Genomic DNA, 19,852 nt, shown 5'->3' with positions numbered 1-19,852 from the left:
CCTCACTTTCAGTCTGTATGTGTCCCTAGGTCTGAAGTGGGTCTCTTGTAGACAGCATATATATGAGTCTTGTTTTTGTATCCATTCAGCAAGCCTGTGTCTTTTGGTTGGAGCATTTAAACCATTCACGTTCAAGGTAATTATCAATATGTATGTTCCTATGACCATTTTTTAAATTGTTTTGGGTTTGTTTTTATAGGTCCTTTTCTTCTCTTGTGTTTCCCACTTCGAGAAGTTCCTTTAGCATTTGTTGTAGAGCTGGTTTGGTGGTGCTGATTTCTCTTAGCTTTTGCTTGTCTGTAAAGCTTTTGATTTCTCCATCGAATCTGAATGAGATCCTTGCCAGGTAATCTGGTTTGTAGGTTCTTCCCTTTCATCACCTTAAGTATATTATGCCACTCCCTCTGGCTTGTGTAGTTTCTGCTGAGAAATCAGCTGTTAACCTTATGGGAGTTCCCTTGTATGTTGTCATTTTTCCCTTGTTGCTTTCAATAATTTGTCTTTAATTTTTGCCAGTTTGATTCCTACATGTCTCAGCGTGTTTCTCCTTGGGTTTATCCTGTATGGGACTCGCTGCGCTTCCTGGACTTGGGTGGCTATTTCCTATCCCATGTTAGGGAAGTTTTCGACTATAATCTCTTCAAATATTTTCTCGGGTCCTTTCTCTCTCTCTTCTCCTTCTGGGACCCCTATAATGCGAATCTTGTTGTATTCATCTCTGTTTGTTCTTTAATTTTTCTGGGTCTTTGTTAAACATTTCTTGCATCTTCTTGATCTTTGCCTCCATCCTTCGTCTTGTGGATGAGGCTATCTAAGAGGCTTGTGCCAGTTTCCTGGTGGGAGGGACTGGTGGGTAGAGCTGGCTGTTGCGCTGGTGGGCAGAGCTCAGTCCCTCATTCTTTTTAATAATTTGCAAAGTTTGGACTTCCCTCGTGGTCCAGTGGTCAAGACTCTGCGCTTCCACTGAAGGGGGCATGGGTTCGATCCCTGGTCAGGGAACTAAGATCCCACATGCTGTGCGGCATGGTCATTCATTTCCAGAGTCTGAACACCGTATCAATTACATTATTAGAGAAAAGCAACCCTTGCGCTGGGCCATGTAGGCTAAGATCAGGATTTATTTAAAAGAAGAAGGTAATTCCTAGCTGGGGTAATATTATGGGTTACAGAGTTCTTAAAGGCTGGTGGTAGGGAGTTCCCTGGTGGCCTAGTGTTGGAATTCCGGGCCTTTGGTGCTGTGGCCAGGTTCAGTCCCTGGTCAGGGAACTGAGATCCTCTAAGCCACACAGCACAGCCAAAAAAAAAAAAAAAGGCTAGTGGTGAGACTCAATGAGATCTAGTGATTTGCCAAGGGTCATAGAGAGTAGAAACTTGAACACAGTTCATCTTAACTTTAAATCCCATATTCTCCTTCTGGTTGCTTTTGCCTAAACCAAATTGAAAATAAAATACTATAATTCATTGAGTATCTACTGGGTATCTACTCTGTTCTAGGTACTGTATGTAAATATTTAATCCTCATAACACTCTTAAAAAGGAAATGGTATTATTCCTGTCTAAAGGATAAAGAGGGACTTCCCTTATGGCGCAGTGGTTAAGAATCCACCTGCCAATGCAGGGGACACGGGTTCAAGCCCTGGTCTGGGAAGATCCCACATGCTGCGAAGCAACTAAGCCTGTGTGCCACAACTACTGAGCCTGCGCTCTAGAGCCCACGGGCCACACTGCTGAGCCCGTGCGCCACAACTACTGAAGCCTGTGTGCCTAGAGCCCATGCTCCACAACAAGAGAAGCCACTGCAATGAGAAGCCTGCACGCTGCAATGAAGAGTAGCCCCCGCTCGCCACAACTAGAGAAAGCCCACGTGTAGCAACGAATACCCAACGCAGCCAAAAATAAATAAAATTAAATTAAAAACTGAGGCTCAAGGATGCAATGAGAAGCCTGCGCGCTGCAATGAAGAGTAGCCCCCGCTCGCCACAACTAGAGAAAGCCCACGTGTAGCAACGAATACCCAACGCAGCCAAAAATAAATAAAATTAAATTAAAAACTGAGGCTCAAGGAATTAAGTACCAGAGCCTTGATTTGGACCTTGCTCAGTCTGTCTCCAAGGCCCATACTCCTTCCACTATACCATGTGGTCACAAGACCTCTGGGACTAGAGCAATTTCATTCAAGGAGTGATTTGTGATAGGGTCAGGTAGACCCAAAAGGACATACTCCAGAGCTCAGAAACATTGAATCCTAGGAGGTCCAGGGGGAACCTCTAAGAAGTCAGACTAACAAAAATGGATGGGGAAGAATATAGCTGAGTTCACACAAGTGTGTCTCTGAGTTCCCATTACAGGACTTGTTCTTCTCCATTGCCATCATATTTACAAGCCCCTTTTCACAGGTCTCCAGAGTTGATATCCTGATTGTGATAGATGCAGTAACCCTTGACAGCTGTCCTGAAGTCCAGACCCAAGCAGAAGGAGCAGAGGCTAGCTCTCAGGTACCCCAAAGCCTTATCTAGTGTGAATGGAATAATCCCCAGTTTGCAGCAGACAAAGCTTTTTTTTCCTTTTGGGTTGAGGAATGCATTCTGGGTAAGGAAGTGTTGACAACCCCCATGTGTAGCACTGCAGGCCCAGGGAAGCTCTGTGCTAGACCTTGTTTCTTGGCTTTCAGATGCCCCCTTGTGACTTCTTGTGAGAAGTGCCTCTGTTTCTCAGTCCTGAAAAGTTGGCAGTGGCAGCAGCTATTGAGCATATACTGTGTGCCAGGCACAGTCCTCACAATAGCGTTGCAAAGCAAAGGTTTATTTTTCTTGAACAAGTTTCTTTGTGGATATATTTTATATTTTTTTCTAATTTACTTTTTATTTTGAAATAATTTCAAACTTGCAGAAAAGCTGTAAGAATAGTTCAGAGGATTCCAGTATATCCCCACCCAGATATCGCAGTTGTTAACTTCTTGTGTTTGCTTTATCATCCTCTCTCTCCCTCTCTCTTTATATATATATATATAGATATATTTTTTACACAGGTTATATATGCTGTATATATTTTTTCTGAATCACTTGTGAGTAATACACAAATTTTATGTCCTCTTACCTTTAAATACTTCAGTATGCATTTGCTGAAATCAAGGACACTTCCTGCATAATCACAGTACATCTGTCAAAACAAGAAAACCTGCACTGATACTATACTATCATCCAGTTTGCCAGCCCCATTCAAATGTTGCTGGTTTACCCAACAATGTCCTTTATAATCACTCTTTCCTTCGTGGTCCAGGGTCTAATCCAGGATCATACGTTGCATTTATTTGCCTTCTGTCTGGAGTACTTCCTCAGTATTTCCTTTTATAATACTGATATTTTTGAAATGTAGGCCACTTTGGGTTTGTCTGATGTTTCCTCATGATTAGATTTAGGTTATGTATTTGGGCAAGAATACTCCCGATGTGATTCTCCATCCTAAGAGCATGGTATTGGGAACCACACAATGTCAATTTGTCTCATTACTGGTGATGTTAACCTTTTGTTTTGTTTTTGAGATATAATTCACAAACCATAAAATTCACCTTTTTAAAGTGCAATTGGTGGTTTTTAGTATATTCACAAGGTAGTGCAGCCATCACCACCAATGCCAGAACGTTTCATCACCCCAGAAAGAAACCCCATATACTTCAACAGTCACTCCCCATGCCCCAGCCCTGGCAACCACTAATCAGCTGACTCTCTGTCTCTGTGGATTTGCCTATTCTGGATGTTTTATATAAATGGAATCATATTATATGTGGCCTTTTGTGTGTGGCTTCTTTCACTTAGCATAAAGTTTTCAAGGTTCATCCATGTTGTAGCATGCATCAGTACATCATTATTTTTTGTTGCCAAGTAATAGCCCACTTGTGACAGTTAATTTTATTTGTCAACATGACTGAGCCATGTTGCCCAGATATTTGGTCAAACATTCTGGATGTTTCTGTGTTTTTTGTATGACACTGACATTTAAATCAGTGGACTTTGAGTAAAGCAGATTACCTTCCATAATGTAAGGGCTCATCCAATCAGTTGAAGGCCTTAATAGAGAAAGACTGACCTCCCCCAAGCAAGAAGGAATTCTACCAAAGGATTGCCTTTGGACTCAAACTGCAACTGTTCCCTGGGTCTCCTGCTGTACCACAGGCCTACCCTGCAGATTTTGGACTCTTCAAGTCTCCATAATTGCATGAGCCAATTCCTTAAAATAAATCTCTGCACACACACACACACACACACACACACACACACACACACACACACACACATCTTATTGTCTCTGTTTCCCTCGAGAACCCTAATACACCATTGTATGGCTATACTACAGTTTTTAAATCCATCAGATGATAGACATTTGGATTGTTTTCACTTTTTAGCTATTATGGATAATGCTGCTGTGAACATTAATGTACAAGTTATTTTGTGAACATATATTTTTAGTTCTATTGGGTATATACTTAACAGTGGAACTGCTTGGTCATATGGTAACTCTATGTTTAATGTTTTGAGAGACTGCCAACTATTTTCCAAAGTGGCTGCACCATTTTACATTCCCACCAGCAATGTATAAGTGTTCTGATTTCTCCATGTCCTTGCCAGTGCTTGTTTTTGTCCATCCTTTTTATTTTAGTCAGGCAATGTTAACTCAGTTAAAATGGTATCTACCAGGTTTCTCCACAGCAAAGTTAATAAGTATTTTGGGGGGAGCTACTTTGAGAGTATATAAATATCCTATTCCTCATCAATCTTGTATGAACAAATTTTAGCATTCTTTAATGATTTCTGTCTGAATCAGTTATTCCTATGATAATTGCCAAATGGTGATTTTCTAATTCCATTTTTCTTTTTACATTTATAATCAGCATTCTACTATAAGGAAGAACTTTCCCTTCTCCCTCATTTATACATTCATTCACTCATTCATTCGTCAGATATATTATTATAGATTACTTATGGATTCATCTTTTATTCTATGGATTATAATCTGTTATTACTATTATTTATTTTGCTATTTAGAGTATCCCATTTGGGCCAATGGGGGCTCCTTCAAGCTGGATCCTGTGTCCTTTTGACATGTTTCCATCATTCTTTGAACACTTCCGTATTCTCTGGTACCACAAGATATTCAAGCCTCAACTTATACTTTCCCATCCCAGCCTTGGAATCAGTTGTTTGTCTAAATAGCCCTGGTTCCTTTTAGTGGAGAATAGTATTCAGAAACCAAAACCTGGGCAATAATATGCTCTTTACTAGTGGGGTATTATTGCTTCTTGGCCCTATCAGTAGATAGTACATATATACATCTCTCTGCATCCATCATTCTATATATATATTAAAAATCATGCATTCACACTGATGTCACCTATTCCAATCCAGCTCCACCTTTTACATATTTACCTCCTTTCTCCAACAATGAGAAGCTTCACTCTCATAATTCTTAGTATATTCACTTATTTGCTCAATACTGCTGTGAGTAACCAATCTTCCAGCCACACAGGCCACACAGGCCATCTCCTCCCCTTTTACTATGGCCCTTGCACACCTGGTGCCCCTCAGATAGAGTCGCCTCCTTCCTCTCCATTCACCTCAGCCAGTCCCAGACTAAGCAAGGCCTTCCCCCAACCCTCTGAGTTTAATTTTTAACAACACTTTTTTCTGGCAATAAGAGTAAAACAGGTAATTCCCTGGCAGTCCAGTGGTTAGGATTCGGCACTTTCACCACGGGTGGCCCGGGTTCGATCCCCGGTTGGGGAACTAAGATCCTGCAAGCTGTGTGGCTAAAAAAAAAAGAGAGAGAGAGTAAAACAAATGGCCAATACACAAGAAAAAAATGTTCAATTTAAGTAATTAAATAAAAATGCAAATTAAATACATAAGAAAGCTCAGAAATGCAAAAAAATATAAAGAGTAATTCCGTATTTTCATTTTATAACTAGGCAATTGTAGCTAAGAAATAACTGTTTTAAGGTCATAAAACTAGCTAACAGATAGGATTTGGCTCTGAGTCTACTGCCTCAATGTTGAGGGAGCATCTTCTATCTGATGTGTGCTTTTGTATAGTTTTATTTAATATTTATTTATTTAATATTTTCACACCAACCCTGTGGTGGAGTTCATGTTAATAATCCCATTTATTCAAGGAGACTTAGACTTGGGGCCAATAAGTAAACTTGCTTCAGGTCGCACAAATGGCATGTGACTACAGCAACATCAAGATATGGTCACTCTGGAATGGATAAAGAAGATGTGGTACATATATATACAATGGGATACTACTCAGCCATAAAAAAGAATGAAATAATGCCATTTGCAGCAACATGGATGGAACTAGGGATTATCATACTAAGTGAAGTAAGCCATACAGAGATAGATAAATATCATATGATATTACTTATATGTGGAATCTTTAGAGACGTAGATGGATCTAGAGAGTGTCATACAGAGTGAAGTAAGTCAGAAAGAGAAAAACAAATATCGCATATATGTGTAATCTAGAAAAATGATACGGATGAACCAGTTTGCAGGGCAGAAATAGAGACACAGATATAGAGAACAAACGTATGGACACCAAGGGGGGAAAGTGGCGGGGTGGTGGTGGTGGTGTGATGAATTGGGAGACTGGGATTGACATGTATACACTGATGTGTATAAAATGGATGACTAATAACCTGATGTGTAAAAAAATTTTTAAAAAAAGGGGGTCACTCTGACCAGTCAACTCACCCAAAACCTACACTTTACTTCTTAGCTTTTAAATTGATTTCTCTGTCCTTTCCAAAAGTGTGTTTTACCACTTCCAGATATACCTAAATATACCTAAAATCAATCTTTTGCCTCAAAAAATATGAAAGATCTACTTTAAGGCAGGCCCTCTTCTGTAATAGTGTGGCTTCAGAGGACCCAGGGAAGTTCTTAAATACCTCAGTCATTAGTATCTGAAGTGCCATCAGGGAACTATCAAGATTTTCCATCCACAATTAGAGATGAGGTTTAAAATGTAGCACCCCTCTTTTCCCTGTGTGACTGATATTTGATCCTTTCTTAAGAATACGTTTCCAGGGCTTCCCTGGTGGCGCAGTTGTTGCGCGTCTGCCTGCCGATGCAGGGGAACCGGGTTCGCACCCCGGTCTGGGAGGATCCCACGTGCCGCGGAGCGGCTGGGCCCGTGGGCCATGGCCACTGAGCCTGCGCGTCCGGAGCCTGTGCTCCGCAACGGGAGGGGCCGCAGCAGAGGGAGGCCCGCATACCACAAAAAAAAAAAAAAGAGAATACGTTTCCATTTGAGAGGAGTAAGAAGCTAAGTACTTAGAGAGATACTCCTGAGGAAGAAGGAGGAGGAGAGGAAGGGCTGTAGTGTGGCGCTGGCCCAGGGATCGACCAGTGAAACAATAGTCCAGATACAAACCCATGTGTATATGTAACATTTGTATATAACACAGCAGTCATACAGATTTGTGGGGAAACAATGGACTGTTGAATAAATGGTTCTGGGATAGTGGGATGTCTAAAAGAAAAAAACAATACCTACCTGGCACCATAAACAGAAAAATAAGTTCTAGGTGGATTAAAGATTTTAAAGTAAAATGGACTTTTGGAAGAATATGTAGGTGAAGATCTTTATGACCTTGTATAGGGAATATTTCTTAAACTAGACACAAAAAGATAACCAAAAAGGAACAGATTGATAAATTTGACCCCATTTAAAAAAATGGTAAAAAGACAAGCTCCAAGGTGGAAGGGGTTTGTATTTTATATTATCAGCAAAGAAGCATAAAGAGTCACAAATCAATTTGTAAAAAAAGAATAGCCCAATAGAAAAATGGACAAAAGATGTAAATAGGCATTTCACAACGAGGAAAAATAATTGCAGATAAAAATGAAAAGACCTCCACCAAGAAATGCAAATTAAAATCCACAACGAGATGCTATTTCACACCTATATTGGCAACCATTTAAAAATTTGACACCAAGAATTGGTGAGAATGTGGAGGAAAAAGGAACTCTCACACACCGCTATTTTGCCATTGTAAATTAGAATCACCACATCAGAAAACTGTCTGATATTACCTTGCAGAGTTGACACACATGCCCAAATGTTCAGGATCAGCAGAGAATGCGATACAACTTCTGTGAAGACAAGTCACACACACACACACACACACACACACACACAGACACACACACGCATGCACAAACACATACACGTTTGCATAAATGATACCATTTATATAAAGTTTAAAAATATGAAAAGGTAAATAGGTTGTTTGGGATACATGCAGTGGTATGTGGAGCTGGCTATGCCAACTTGGGAGAAATTGGCAAATGCTACAAATCAGAGCTATTTTTTTCCTTCTGGTGAGCCTGTTAAGCAGTACACCATCAGATACACATAGTAGTAAAATGATAAAGAAACGCAAGAGAATAATAAACAGGTAGGGAGGGGCACACAGGGGCAGCAGTCCTTCAATAACAAATGTTCTAATGCTGCTCTTTCTTGCATGTAAACTATTTCATAAGAAAAAAAAGAATGAGTAGGAGTTAGCTGGGCCAAGCAAGGGTTGGTAGTGGGTTTGGTGGGGAGGGTCTGCGTAGAGGTGGCAGCATAGGTGAATGGGAGAGAATGGTTAGCTGGGTATTTGCAAGTGCTGTAGTGAATTCTGACAAGCGGATGAAGTGTGAGAAGTAAGAGCAGACAGGAGGGAGCAGATCACTGAGCACCTGTGTGCCAGGATAAACGGCTTGCATTAACTCTGGGCAGTGTTACGGAGCCCAAGCTCTCTCTGCTCGCCACACGACAGGCCAATAAATGGGGAGACCAGTTGTTGGGGCAGGAATAACGACTTTAATTGGAAAGCAAGCAGACCGAGAAGATGGCAGACTAGTGTCTCAGAAAACCATCTTCCTCAGTACAAATTTGGGCTCCTTTTACACAGAGGAAGGGGAGAGTGGGGGCCCACTGCGATGCCTACCAATGGTTGAGCAGGACTGCTATTGGTCGCGCCTGCCCTGCCCTTATTACAAGTGGAGTGAGGTCTCGGCAGGGTAGAGACAAGGTGGCAGGACAGTAAGGAAGTCGTGGTGACCTTGCTGAAAGATGAAAGCCAAAGCAAGGCCATGGCTAGGAGGAGGAGGAGCAGAGGAGGAGCTCGAGAGGCGTCTAGGAGGTAAAATGGTCTGAGCTTGGTGACTGGGTGTAGGATGTGAGTGGAAAACCACACTGCTGCCCTCAAGGAGGTGGAGTGGAACTCCCCACTCTTTAAGGGTGGACTGTGAAATGACTTCCTTCGGAAGAGTACAATCCAGAAATGGGGAAATTAAAGTAACTTTATAGGGGAGAAATCTGACAAACACTACCTCAGCAGGTGATCAAGGTCAACGTTGACAGTGATAAGTCATGGTGATGGTACCTTTGACCTGATGGCATGAGGATGACACTTTACCTCTGTGGTCTTCCTTCCAAAGCACCCCAACCCCAATCTAAATCATAAGAAAAACATCAAACAAATCCCAACTGAGAGACAGTCTACAAAATACCTGACCAGTACTCCTTAAACTGTCAAAGTCATTAAAAACATGGAAAGTTTGAGGAACAGCTGTAGCCAGGAGGAGCCTCAGGAGACATGACAACTAAGTTTATTTATTTTTATTTATTTATTTTTTTGGCCACGCCATGCGGCATGTGGGGTCTTAGTTCCCTGACCAGGGATCTAACCCGCACCCCCTTTGGGAGTGCAGAGTCTTAACCACTGGACCGCCAGGGAAATCCCCACAACTAAGTTTAATGTGATATCCTGGATCGGATCCTGGAACTGGAAAAAACAAAACAACACAAAACAAAAAACGGCATTAGGGGCTTCCCTGGTGGCGCGGTGGTTAAGAATCTGCTTGCCAATGCAGGGGACACGGGCTTGCAGGGGACACGGGTTCAAGCCCTGGTCCGGGAAGATCCCACATGCCGCAGAGCATCTAAGCCCATGCACCACTACTACTGAGCCTGCGTGCCATAACAACTGAAGCCCGCACACCTAGAGCCCATGCTGCACAACAACAGAAGCCACCGCAATGAGAAGCCCGTGCACCGCAGCGAAGGGTATCTCCCCCTTGCTCGCTACAACTAGAGAAAGCCCACGCACAGCAGCAAAGACCCAACACAGCCAATAATAAGTAAATAAATTTCTTTAAAAAAACAAAACAAAAGGCATTAGGGTAAAAACTAGGAAATCTGAATAAAGCATGGAGTTATGTTATAAATGATGTACCGATATTGGTTATTATTTGTGATAAACGTACCATACTCATGTAACGTGTTAATGATAGGGGAAACCTGGTGTGGGGCATATGAGAGCTCTACTATCTTCACACCTTTTCTGAAAATCTAAAAGCATTCTAAACTAAAGATTTAGTTTTTAAAAATAGCCAAATCTATTTGTCTGAAAACTTTTAATTAAAACCAATTGCTAGGGCTTCCCTGGTGGCGCACTGGTTGGGAGTCCGCCTGCCGATGCAGGGGACACGGGTTCGTGCCCCGGTCCGGGAAGATCCCACATGCTGGGGAGCGGCTGGGCCTGTGAGCCGTGGCCGCTGAGCCTGCGCGTCCGGAGCCTGCGCTCCACAATGGGAGAGGCCACAACAGTGGGAGGCCCACATCAGAGAAAAAAAAAAAAAAAAAAAAAATTGCTACTCTCCTTAAAAACTGTTTTCTTTTTTTAAATTTACTTATTATTTTTTCTGAATTTTATTATTATTTTTATACAGCAGGTTCTTATTAGTTATCTATTTTATGCATATTAGTGTGTGTATGTCAATCCCCATCTCCCAATTCATCCCACCACCACCACCCCGCCACTTTCCCCCCTTGGTGTCCATACGAAAAACTGTTTTCTGAGTTGAGTGATCCTTAGGCTCACAGAATCAGTCCCAATTTTCTCAATCCCTCTTCTACTGGCACAGCTGAGAAGGCGGTTTGCTTAGGCAGGAAGGATTACAACTCCCAGAGTGCCCCTGTGCGGTTGTCAGGAGCAACCACTGAATGCAGACTAACAGATCCGCTGGAGCCAGGACTATCCACCGACTGACAACCAGCCAGCCATGGGCCAGGATTATTACTCTGTGCTCCAGATCACTCGCAATTCAGAAGATGCCCAGATCAAGAATGCGTGAGTGGGGGCAGGAGCGAGGCTTTTGGGTTGTGCTGGGACAGGCCCACCCTCATCTCTTCCAAACTGAGCTTTCCTGCATAGCTTAGGGCAGGCAAGGTAGACCTTGTTCCTTTTCTTGCTTCTTGCACACTTACTTCCTGGCTTTGGGCTGGGTCAGGGTTCCCAATCCATCATCCTTTACTCTCTATGCCCTGTCTGCTCTCCTGGGTACCCTGGTTTTCCTAGCAATAAAATGGGAACAAAGGAGACTTTATGCTTAATATTATGGAGACCCAAAGTATTGTGAACAGGAGAGTGACCTGACCAGATGGATGTATTACATATTTTATTCTGGCTGTCCACGTGGGGTTTGGGCATTGAATAAATTACATCTCTGAATAGTTCCATCAAGTCCTGGGGACTTTGTGGTGTGTCTAAGACAAGAATCAGCACATTTTTCTGAAAAAATATTTTTTGACGAATATTTACTGAGTGCCTACTTATATGGGTTCGTTGCAGTCTCAGCAGCTAGAGATATCGTGAATCAGACAGATGTGCAGCTTAACTTTGTTGATGGATACAGATGTTGAATAAGTCACAGCAAGCTTGATGAATGTTACAAAAGGGGACATACAGGGCATGGGGAAGCTATCTTGGAAGGAGAGAGACCCCTTCAGAAGCTGTCATGATAATCAAGGCAAAAGATGAGGCTTGAAGCAGGGCAGTGGGCTGGAGAGAGAAGAGAGAATGGACTTAGCTATAAATTGGATAATTGTAGGGTAAAGAAAAGGAGGAATCTAGGACAATTTAATTAAGGTTGTATGATAATAGCTACACTTCCTGAATTGTGCAGATGCTGTTCTGAGAACCTTCCATCATTATTTCACTTAATCCTCACAACAGCCCTGAGAGGTAGGTACCATTATTATCCCAAGGCTATGTGCCTAGTAACCGGCAGAGCCAGTATTCAGACACCTTGCCTGCTCTAATTGCCTACCACGGGCCATGTCCCATAGGGGATCTCAGTGGGGTAAGTAGAGAGAGTCTACAGTGTGGCTGGCGAAACAAGACACAAACTCGTTAATTAATTAGGAACAATTCGGGACAGTGTGTGATGTCACCCACTGTTCATAGCATTTCATTGGCCAGTGAGACCTGTTTAGGGAAAGGTCACAAGAAGGGAGGGCAGTTGGAATGCAGAAAGATAAGCCCAACTTAAGCACTGGAAAGAGCCAGGTCTGGACCTAGGTTCTCCTATCTGCTAGCTGTGTGACCTGGGCAAATTGCTTAACCTTTCTGAGCCTCAGTTTTCCCATCTCTTAAAAAAAAATAAAATGAAAAATAAGAATTGTTGTGGTATTGAAATAGAATTATATGAGATAATGAGCATGAAAATGCCCAGCAATCATTTGCATCTGAAACCATGTCTTATAAAGATTGATTAAAAGAACCATATATGTTCCAAACAACAGTCCTTAACCTTTCTCCCCTGAAACAACTCTTTTTTTAAAAAATTATTTATTTATTTACTTATTTATTTTTGGCTGCATTGGGACTTCATTGCTGCACACGAGTTTTCTCTAGTTGCGGCGAGCGGGGGCTACTCCTCGTTGCGGTGCGTGGGCTTCTCACTGCGGTGGCTTCTCTTGTTGCAGAGTACGGGCTCTAGGCACGTGGACTTCAGTAGTTGTGGCATGCAGACTCAGTAGTTTGGCTCCCAGGCTCTAGAGTGCAGGCTCAGTAGTTGTGGCGCACGGGCTTAGTTGCTCCGCGGCATGTGGAATCTTCCTGGACCAGGGCTCGAACCCGTGTCCCCTGCGTTGGCAGGCAGATTCTTAACCACTGCACCACCAGGGAAGTCCCCCTGAAACAACTCTTAAGGCATGAGTCACATGTTTGACACACTCTCCCATGGAAGTACCTAGATTTTGACCCCTCCCCCCCAAAAAGGCTAAACTTATATAATGAAGACAAGCACCACGATGATTCATAGTCGCCCAGCTATTAACTTCTCACTCATTCATCCTAGGCTGCCACATCTGGGCTGTGACTTCACCCCTTTCTCTCCCACTCAGGAAGGCAAGTGAATGAGAGTAATGTTACTGCAGAGCTTAAAACCACTCAAGTTTATATGGAAAACTGAACTCTTCTCAAACCTCCTTACTTTTACTCACTGTTAGAGTTTTCCTGCAATTCTCACACCTGACTACAACCTTTGTAATTGAGAAGGGCTGGTTTAGAAGTCTCAGGGAGGGTGTGAAAATTGCCTTGAAGTCTGTCAAGGTAGACAGAGCAGATTCTGTCTGTAAGGCCCCCCAGGGCAGAGCCAGGACCCTCGTGGATGGAGGCAGAGTCACAGGACAGCAGACCCGGCTCAGTAAGAGAAAGCTTTGCCTAAAAGTCAGACTGGCCCCGTAGTGAAATGGGCTGCCTTGTGGGACAGTGATTTCACAACGTTTACTCACTACACTTGGTGCTAGGCACTGAGGACACAGAGAACTGGACACAGCAACTGGAGGGACTCACTCACAGGCTGGTGGGAAAGACAGATCCATCAAACAACTGAAGCACCACGTGCTAAGTACGAGGATCAAAGGCACTTGGGGATGTGGGAAAGAGTATCTAATCTAGACTGGAAACTGCAGTCAGGGAAGACATCCTGGAGGAGTTGACCCCTGAGTTGAATGTGGAAAGATGAATAAATATTTGCCAGGAGGAGATGAAAGGGGCTGGAGAGGGGTGAGCATTCCAGGTAAAGGGAGGAGAATGTCAAAGCCATGAGCAGTGCACAGTGTGGGGTTTGGAGCCTGGAGAGGAGGACAGGAGAGGTCGTGGGAGCAGGGAGGGAGAGCTGTGAGTGAGAAGGGCAGAGAGAGAAGCAGAAGTTGAATCTCAGAGACATTTGAATTTTATGCTGAAGACAAAGGGGGAACCAGTAAAGGGTTCAGGCAGGAGAGTGACTTGGTCAGGGAGCACTTTAAAAACATCAAATTAACAAAAGAGAGAGAGAGAGATTAAACTGGTGGCAGCACACAGAATAGACTGGAGAGGGGGAAACTGGAAACAGGAAGACATGGTTCTGCAATGGTTGTAGGGATGAAGAAGCAGCAAGAAAACATTATTTAGAAGGAAAAGCTGCTGTGCCTTGGTGATGGGATGGGGGTGGAGGGGACGAAGGAGAACTTGGAGTGGAAGATAACTCAGCTTCTCCGCTTCAGGGTCTGGACAAATGGGGAAAAGTTTAGGGAATGAAAATGTGTGCACGTTTGGGCTCACTGAGGTTGTGGGGCCTTTGAGACACTGGAGAGGAGGTACCGAGTAGGCAGCTAGGTACAGAGGTCTGGAGCCAAGGGAGCGAACTGGTTTGAGACAGAGATTTGGGAATCATCAGCGTGTAGCTGGTGCTCAAAGCCATCAGCCGGCTGAGCTTGTCCACGGAGTGTGTGTGGAGTGGAGTAAGAAGCACGGCAGAACTCTGGGGTCCCCGGCATGGAAGGTGTGAGCAGGGCTGAAGAGACGCCCTGTGACCCGGCGGACCATGTGTGGGACCACATGTGTACTGAGTAACTGAGGAGGCTGTGCGGATGCCCTCCTTTTGCTCCTGCAGACCCCCACCCCACCTTTCTGCACCCTGCTCTCTGCTCTGGGAGACTGGCCCATATGAACTGCATCAGTAGACCTCCTGGCCCTCAGGCTTCCAGATGCGTCCTGCAAAAGAAGCACAAGGCAGGAGATTGGGAGGGAGGAGAGTGGGGCAGGGGTATTTATTTCCAGCTCCCTTCTTATGGGATCTGTTCAGGTTGGCTATGGCCCTGAATCAAAGATCACAGCTTTTACCAAGGCCCTGTCCACACACTCTCTCCTGCGGGATTTCAGTAACCTCTCCTTCCCCTCACTGCTACAGGCTCATGGGTGGTCAGGGCACCTCAGGACTTGTAGCCTCAAGGGATTGTGCTGTCCCTTGTGGTTTCCTGCCCCACCTCTCACACCTTGGTGTGTGGTCCATTATTAAACTCTCCACAAATCACCAGCTCGTGCCATGTCTTTCCTCCTGGGATGTAATGATACAGATCCCCAGATGCTCCACTTGTGGCATCACTGTGTGGTGGGATTGGGCAGACACATAAATGGGGGAAAGAGGGACTTCCCTGGTGGTCCAGTGGTTAAGAATCCACCTTCCAATGCAGGGGACGTGGGTTCGATCCCTGGTCGGGGAACTAAGATCCCACGTGCTGCAAGGCAATTAAGCCCATGTGCTGCAACTGCTGAGCCTGCACGCCACAACTAGAGAGAAACCCGAGCACCGCAACAAAAGATCCTGCATGCCACAGCGAAGATCCCACATGCCACAACTAAGACCTGCCTGACACAGGCAAATAAATAAACAAACAAATAAATAAATAAATAAGAAATTGGGGAAAGAATGAGCACAGAGGGGGAGACAGCGAGACGACCTGATCTGTGCTGAGTGCCTCTCTGTACCAGGCCCTCTGACACCTTATTTTATCTAATCTTCCCAAGAAGCCTGTGTGTCAGTTCAGACACCAAGACAGAATTAGATGTGCAAGAAGTGTTTGAGGGAAACAACTGTGAGGATGAAGCAGGACTAGGAATATGCCGGGGAGCCTTCAGACCATAGTGCAGGTCTGATGCTTGTGAAAGGCAAGAGGGAAGGAAGGGCTGGGTAGGGAGGGCTGTGGCGTCGTCCAGAGAAAATCTCAGCCAGGCTGATGGGGAGGCCTCAAGCAGAGGTTGGGCATTGGAGGAGGCCTGGGTCCTGTAGGGCTGGCCCAGCACTGATACCCCAACAAGCATAGGCATAGGTTGGGATCAGCTTGGGGCCAGTGCAGCCTCAGCACCAATGGCCAGTGGGGCAGCTACTGGGACTGTCAGTCAGCCATGCTCCCGACACTGGGTTCTCTTCCAGGGGATCTGAGTGATGTGCTTCCCTGGCCACCACAGCCCTGATTTATATCTGGAACATCAAAGCTCCGAGAGACCACCAGGCAGCAGACAGCAGAGCCAGCTCTGAACCTTGGTCTGTGCCTCAGGATATTAACCCTCCTTGCTCTAGGTACCGGAAACTTGCCCTTAAGAACCACCCGTTGAGGTCCACTGAGCCATCCGCGGCGGAGGCATTCAGGCAAATAGCGGAGGCCTACGATGTGCTGAGCGACCGTGAGTGATTGGGACTGAGCATGGAGGGCGGCTCCTCTGTCCCGCGTCTCTGTTAACATCATCTTCACGTCTCTGAGCGTTGGGCTTTCTGAGGGGGCCCAACAGAGAGTAAGCATTCCTCTTCCCTGCCCAGAATCTAAACAAATTGAGAAAGAAAACATAAGGAACTGCCTTTCTCAGTAGACACAAGCTAAGGTGGAGGACGTGGTGTGGAGAGCCCCCAGATTAGGCTGATGTGCTCCCCTAGTCTCAGCAGTGCAGGACCTGGGGCAGGGCCCCCCCACACACATGCCCCGTGCCCCACCCGTCCCCTGCAGGACTGCAGAGTGAGATGCTTGCTGCCCAGGAAAGAAGGCTAAGGCTGAGGCAGACACACACGGTTATTCCCTGATTACCAAGAAGCTAAATCTCCATCTCCCCGAGGACAGCATATGTACAAAGGGACAGAGAGGGGTCTGTGATTAGGAAATCTATCTCCTATGGAAAACTGAAGCCTAGGGAAAGAGATCCCCCGCCCCTGCCCGAGGCAGTGCCCACATGGGTTCCCGAAGGGCTTGCCCTGGAGACTGTAATCATGGATACTGTGCAGAAGAATGGCCAGAAGATCACTAATGTTTCTCCAGCCCCAAGTTTTCAGGACTTCGGACTCTAAGATTTCAAAGCTCTAGAATTTGGAAGCTCTATAATTCTTACATCCTACAATCTCAAGGCTCTAGGATTCTATTTACCCCACAAAAGACAGTAGCTGTGATGACTGAGTTAAGCCAAACCCCAGGATGATAACCTGACCCTCAGTCTCTCACTGTCTTCTCCAATCCCCACCCCTCCCCCAGCAAGTTTCAGTCTTTGTCATCTCTCCTCTGGGCTATGGGATCATACCTAGGTCCACCCAAGATGAAATGAAATCCCTAACTTCTAGAGTCTCCCTCCAAAGACTGCCAGACAGCAGGCACCTTAGAAATAAGGCTGTTTTCGCCCCGCCCCTTCCTCTCTGCCCCATATCCTGCTTCCCAGCCCTCCAGCTCTCTTAGCCCCTATGCTGGATCCCTCCTCAAGGTGACACATATCCACAGCTGTGAAAAGAGGCATCTATGACAAGTTCGGAGAGGAAGGCCTGAAGGGCGGAATTCCTCTGGAGTTTGGATCGCAGACCCCATGGACAACTGGTTACGTCTTCCACGGCAACCCGGAAAAGGTTTTCCATGAGTTCTTCGGGGGCGATAACCCTTTTAATGGTAAGAGGTCCTGCTTACCCCTTTGCCTTACTGGGAAGAACATAGCTATAGAAGATGCTTTTCTCTGAGTAGTTTTGTTAGTCCATGGTAAAAAAAAAAAATTATTGTAAAAGAAATTCCAGTCCTCCATTCCTTCCCCAGAAGCAGCCACTCATAGTTAACAGTGTTTGTATCCTTCTAGAAATATTCTATGGATTTATGAGCTTATATTTATTTTTACATAGCCTTTTATTTTGTTAAGGAAATGGGACCACATTATATACACTGATTTTTTTCACTTATATCTTGGAGATTATCTTATTATACATTATATTATAAATAGATCTACTTTATTCATTTTAATGGCTGCATAAGATTTCAACGTACAAGCGTGTGTTAGTGAGATGAATACAGGGATGGATATGTGAATGATCCCAGGTTTGAGGCAAACTGACAAAGAGTTGATTTCCAAGGCTCTGAATCATCATGCAAGGACAGTTCACCTTCAGACCTGTCTTCCTTCCTGGCTCCAGTTAAGCAACTCACAGAGTCTAGATTTTCATTGCCTGGCTCCCCCAGCCCCTTCTCCCTGGCTATACTACAGCTTGTCTGCATTTCAAAGGTTTCCTCTTCCTCTTCTCCACATTGATATGTTAAGTGGGCTACAGCCTGCTCAGAGGCCCCTCCTACTGTGCATTGCCTTCACCTGTCTGCCAGAGGAAGCTGAGTTTATAAACTCCAGGTGAAACTGGAAAAGCAAGGGACTTGGAGTCAGAGGGCCTGTTTCAAATCCATGCACCACCGCTTATGAGCCGTGTGATTCTGGACAAATCTCTTCACCTCTCTGAAACCTCAGCTTCCTCATTGTTAAACAGCCAGTTCCTCACAGGTCATTATCAAATGAGATGATCTTTATGAAAATGGGCTTTGGAATCAGAAAAATGCCATACAACGGGCCTATCTCTCCCAGGGACAGGTGCATGGAGAAGGAGCTGTTCAGAGGAGCGAAACCAGAGCTTACAGGGGCATTGCTCATTAGGGAAGGTCAAATTCATGGTATGGGGGTCCCTCAGGCAGTGCCCAGGAGTTATACTGCTATAGTGCTTCACCCTAGGGGTTCTTGTGTCCCATCTCCCTGCAGAATTGAGGGGCTTGGCTTCCTGTGACCTGGCTTTTGGTGTCTGAGACCTGGCACACCATAGGTGCTGGGAGAACAAATGAATTCAACCATGCAAGAGGGGACCCGGTAATTCACAGGCCTCTTGATGACCCATTACATCTTTTTTTTTTTTTTTAATTTTTAATTTTATTTTATTTTTTATACAGCAGGTTCTTATTAGTTATCTGTTTTATACATATTAGCATATATATGTCAATCCCAATCTCCCAATTCATCACACCACCACCACCCACCACTTTCCCCCCTTGGTGTCCATACATTTGTTCTCTACATCTGTGTCCATGACTCATCACATCTTAAGGGGACAGAGTGTGACACCACCTTGCCCTCCCTAGCCTAAGGTCATTCTAGCCTGCAAAGTTCTTTTTGTGACACTAACCAGGAGGGGCAGAGTACAGAAAATCTTAATTATGATTGTGACCCCTGCAGTTTACAAAGGGCTTCATTAAGCATAATGGTTAAGGGCACAGGTTCTGTAGTCAAATCCTCCTGGGTTCACATCCCAACTCTAATACCACTAGCTGTGGGACTCTGAGCATTTTGATTGACCTCTCTGGGCCAATAAGATAATATCGCAAAGAGTTGAGAACAGCACCTGAAGCGTAGTAAGTTCTCAGCGAGTTTTGTTTTTAGTTATTTTTTTTTAAGATTTTTTTTTTTGATGTGGACCATTTTTAAAGTCTTTATTGAATTTGTTACAATATTGCTTCTGTTTTATGTTTTGGTTTCTTTGGCTGTGAGGCACATGGGATCTTAGCTCCCTGACCAGGGATCGAACTGGCACCCCCTGCATTACAAGGCAAAGTCTTAGCCACTGAACCACCAGGGAGGTCCCTCTGAGCTAGTTTTAGTTCATCATCATCTTGTTATCTGATCCTAATGGTGGAAGGCAGGTCAAGCATGTTACCCCATCCCACAGACTGAGAAACTGAAGCCCGGACGATTGCAGTGCACCTCAAGGGCAGGGGCTCTTTGCACTAGGATGGAAGGTGGGGCAGCAAGAGGGGTTATGGGTGTAGAGCTGGGAAGGGCTAGAAGAATTTGAGGAAAGAGGAGTTTGGGGACATGTTGGTGACATCTCTATAATTTGTTAGGGATTAACCCTGTCTCTCCCCA

General features: G+C 44.7%; 1 protein-coding gene across 11 annotated transcripts in view; it reads left to right on the top strand.

The window, feature by feature from the left end:
- Positions 1-19,852, top strand: part of DNAJB13 (DnaJ heat shock protein family (Hsp40) member B13) — a 42,954-nt gene that overhangs the window by 5,121 nt on the left and 17,981 nt on the right. For 8 of the 11 annotated variants that reach the window (XR_008619650.1, XR_008619651.1, XR_008619649.1 and 5 more), the window contains exons 2-3: positions 16,239-16,342; positions 17,416-17,577. Coding sequence is in view for 6 of the 11 variants with exons in the window: in XM_055091712.1 (XP_054947687.1) it covers positions 16,239-16,342; positions 17,416-17,577 (266 nt within the window). In the remaining 5 variants the exon portion in view is untranslated. Of the gene's footprint in view, positions 1-2,396; positions 2,496-9,718; positions 10,191-10,976; positions 11,183-16,238; positions 16,343-17,415; positions 17,578-19,852 lie in introns of those variants that run through there. The other 3 variants (XM_007118966.3, XM_055091709.1, XR_003676353.2) reach the window with 3 other exon arrangements.

The sequence above is a fragment of the Physeter macrocephalus genome, chromosome 16 (genome assembly GCF_002837175.3).
Source record: "Physeter macrocephalus isolate SW-GA chromosome 16, ASM283717v5, whole genome shotgun sequence".
NCBI classification, from domain to species: Eukaryota; Metazoa; Chordata; class Mammalia; order Artiodactyla; family Physeteridae; genus Physeter; species Physeter macrocephalus.
The sequence above is the reverse complement of the archived record's forward strand: the minus strand, read 5'-3'. Positions and strand labels throughout refer to the sequence as shown.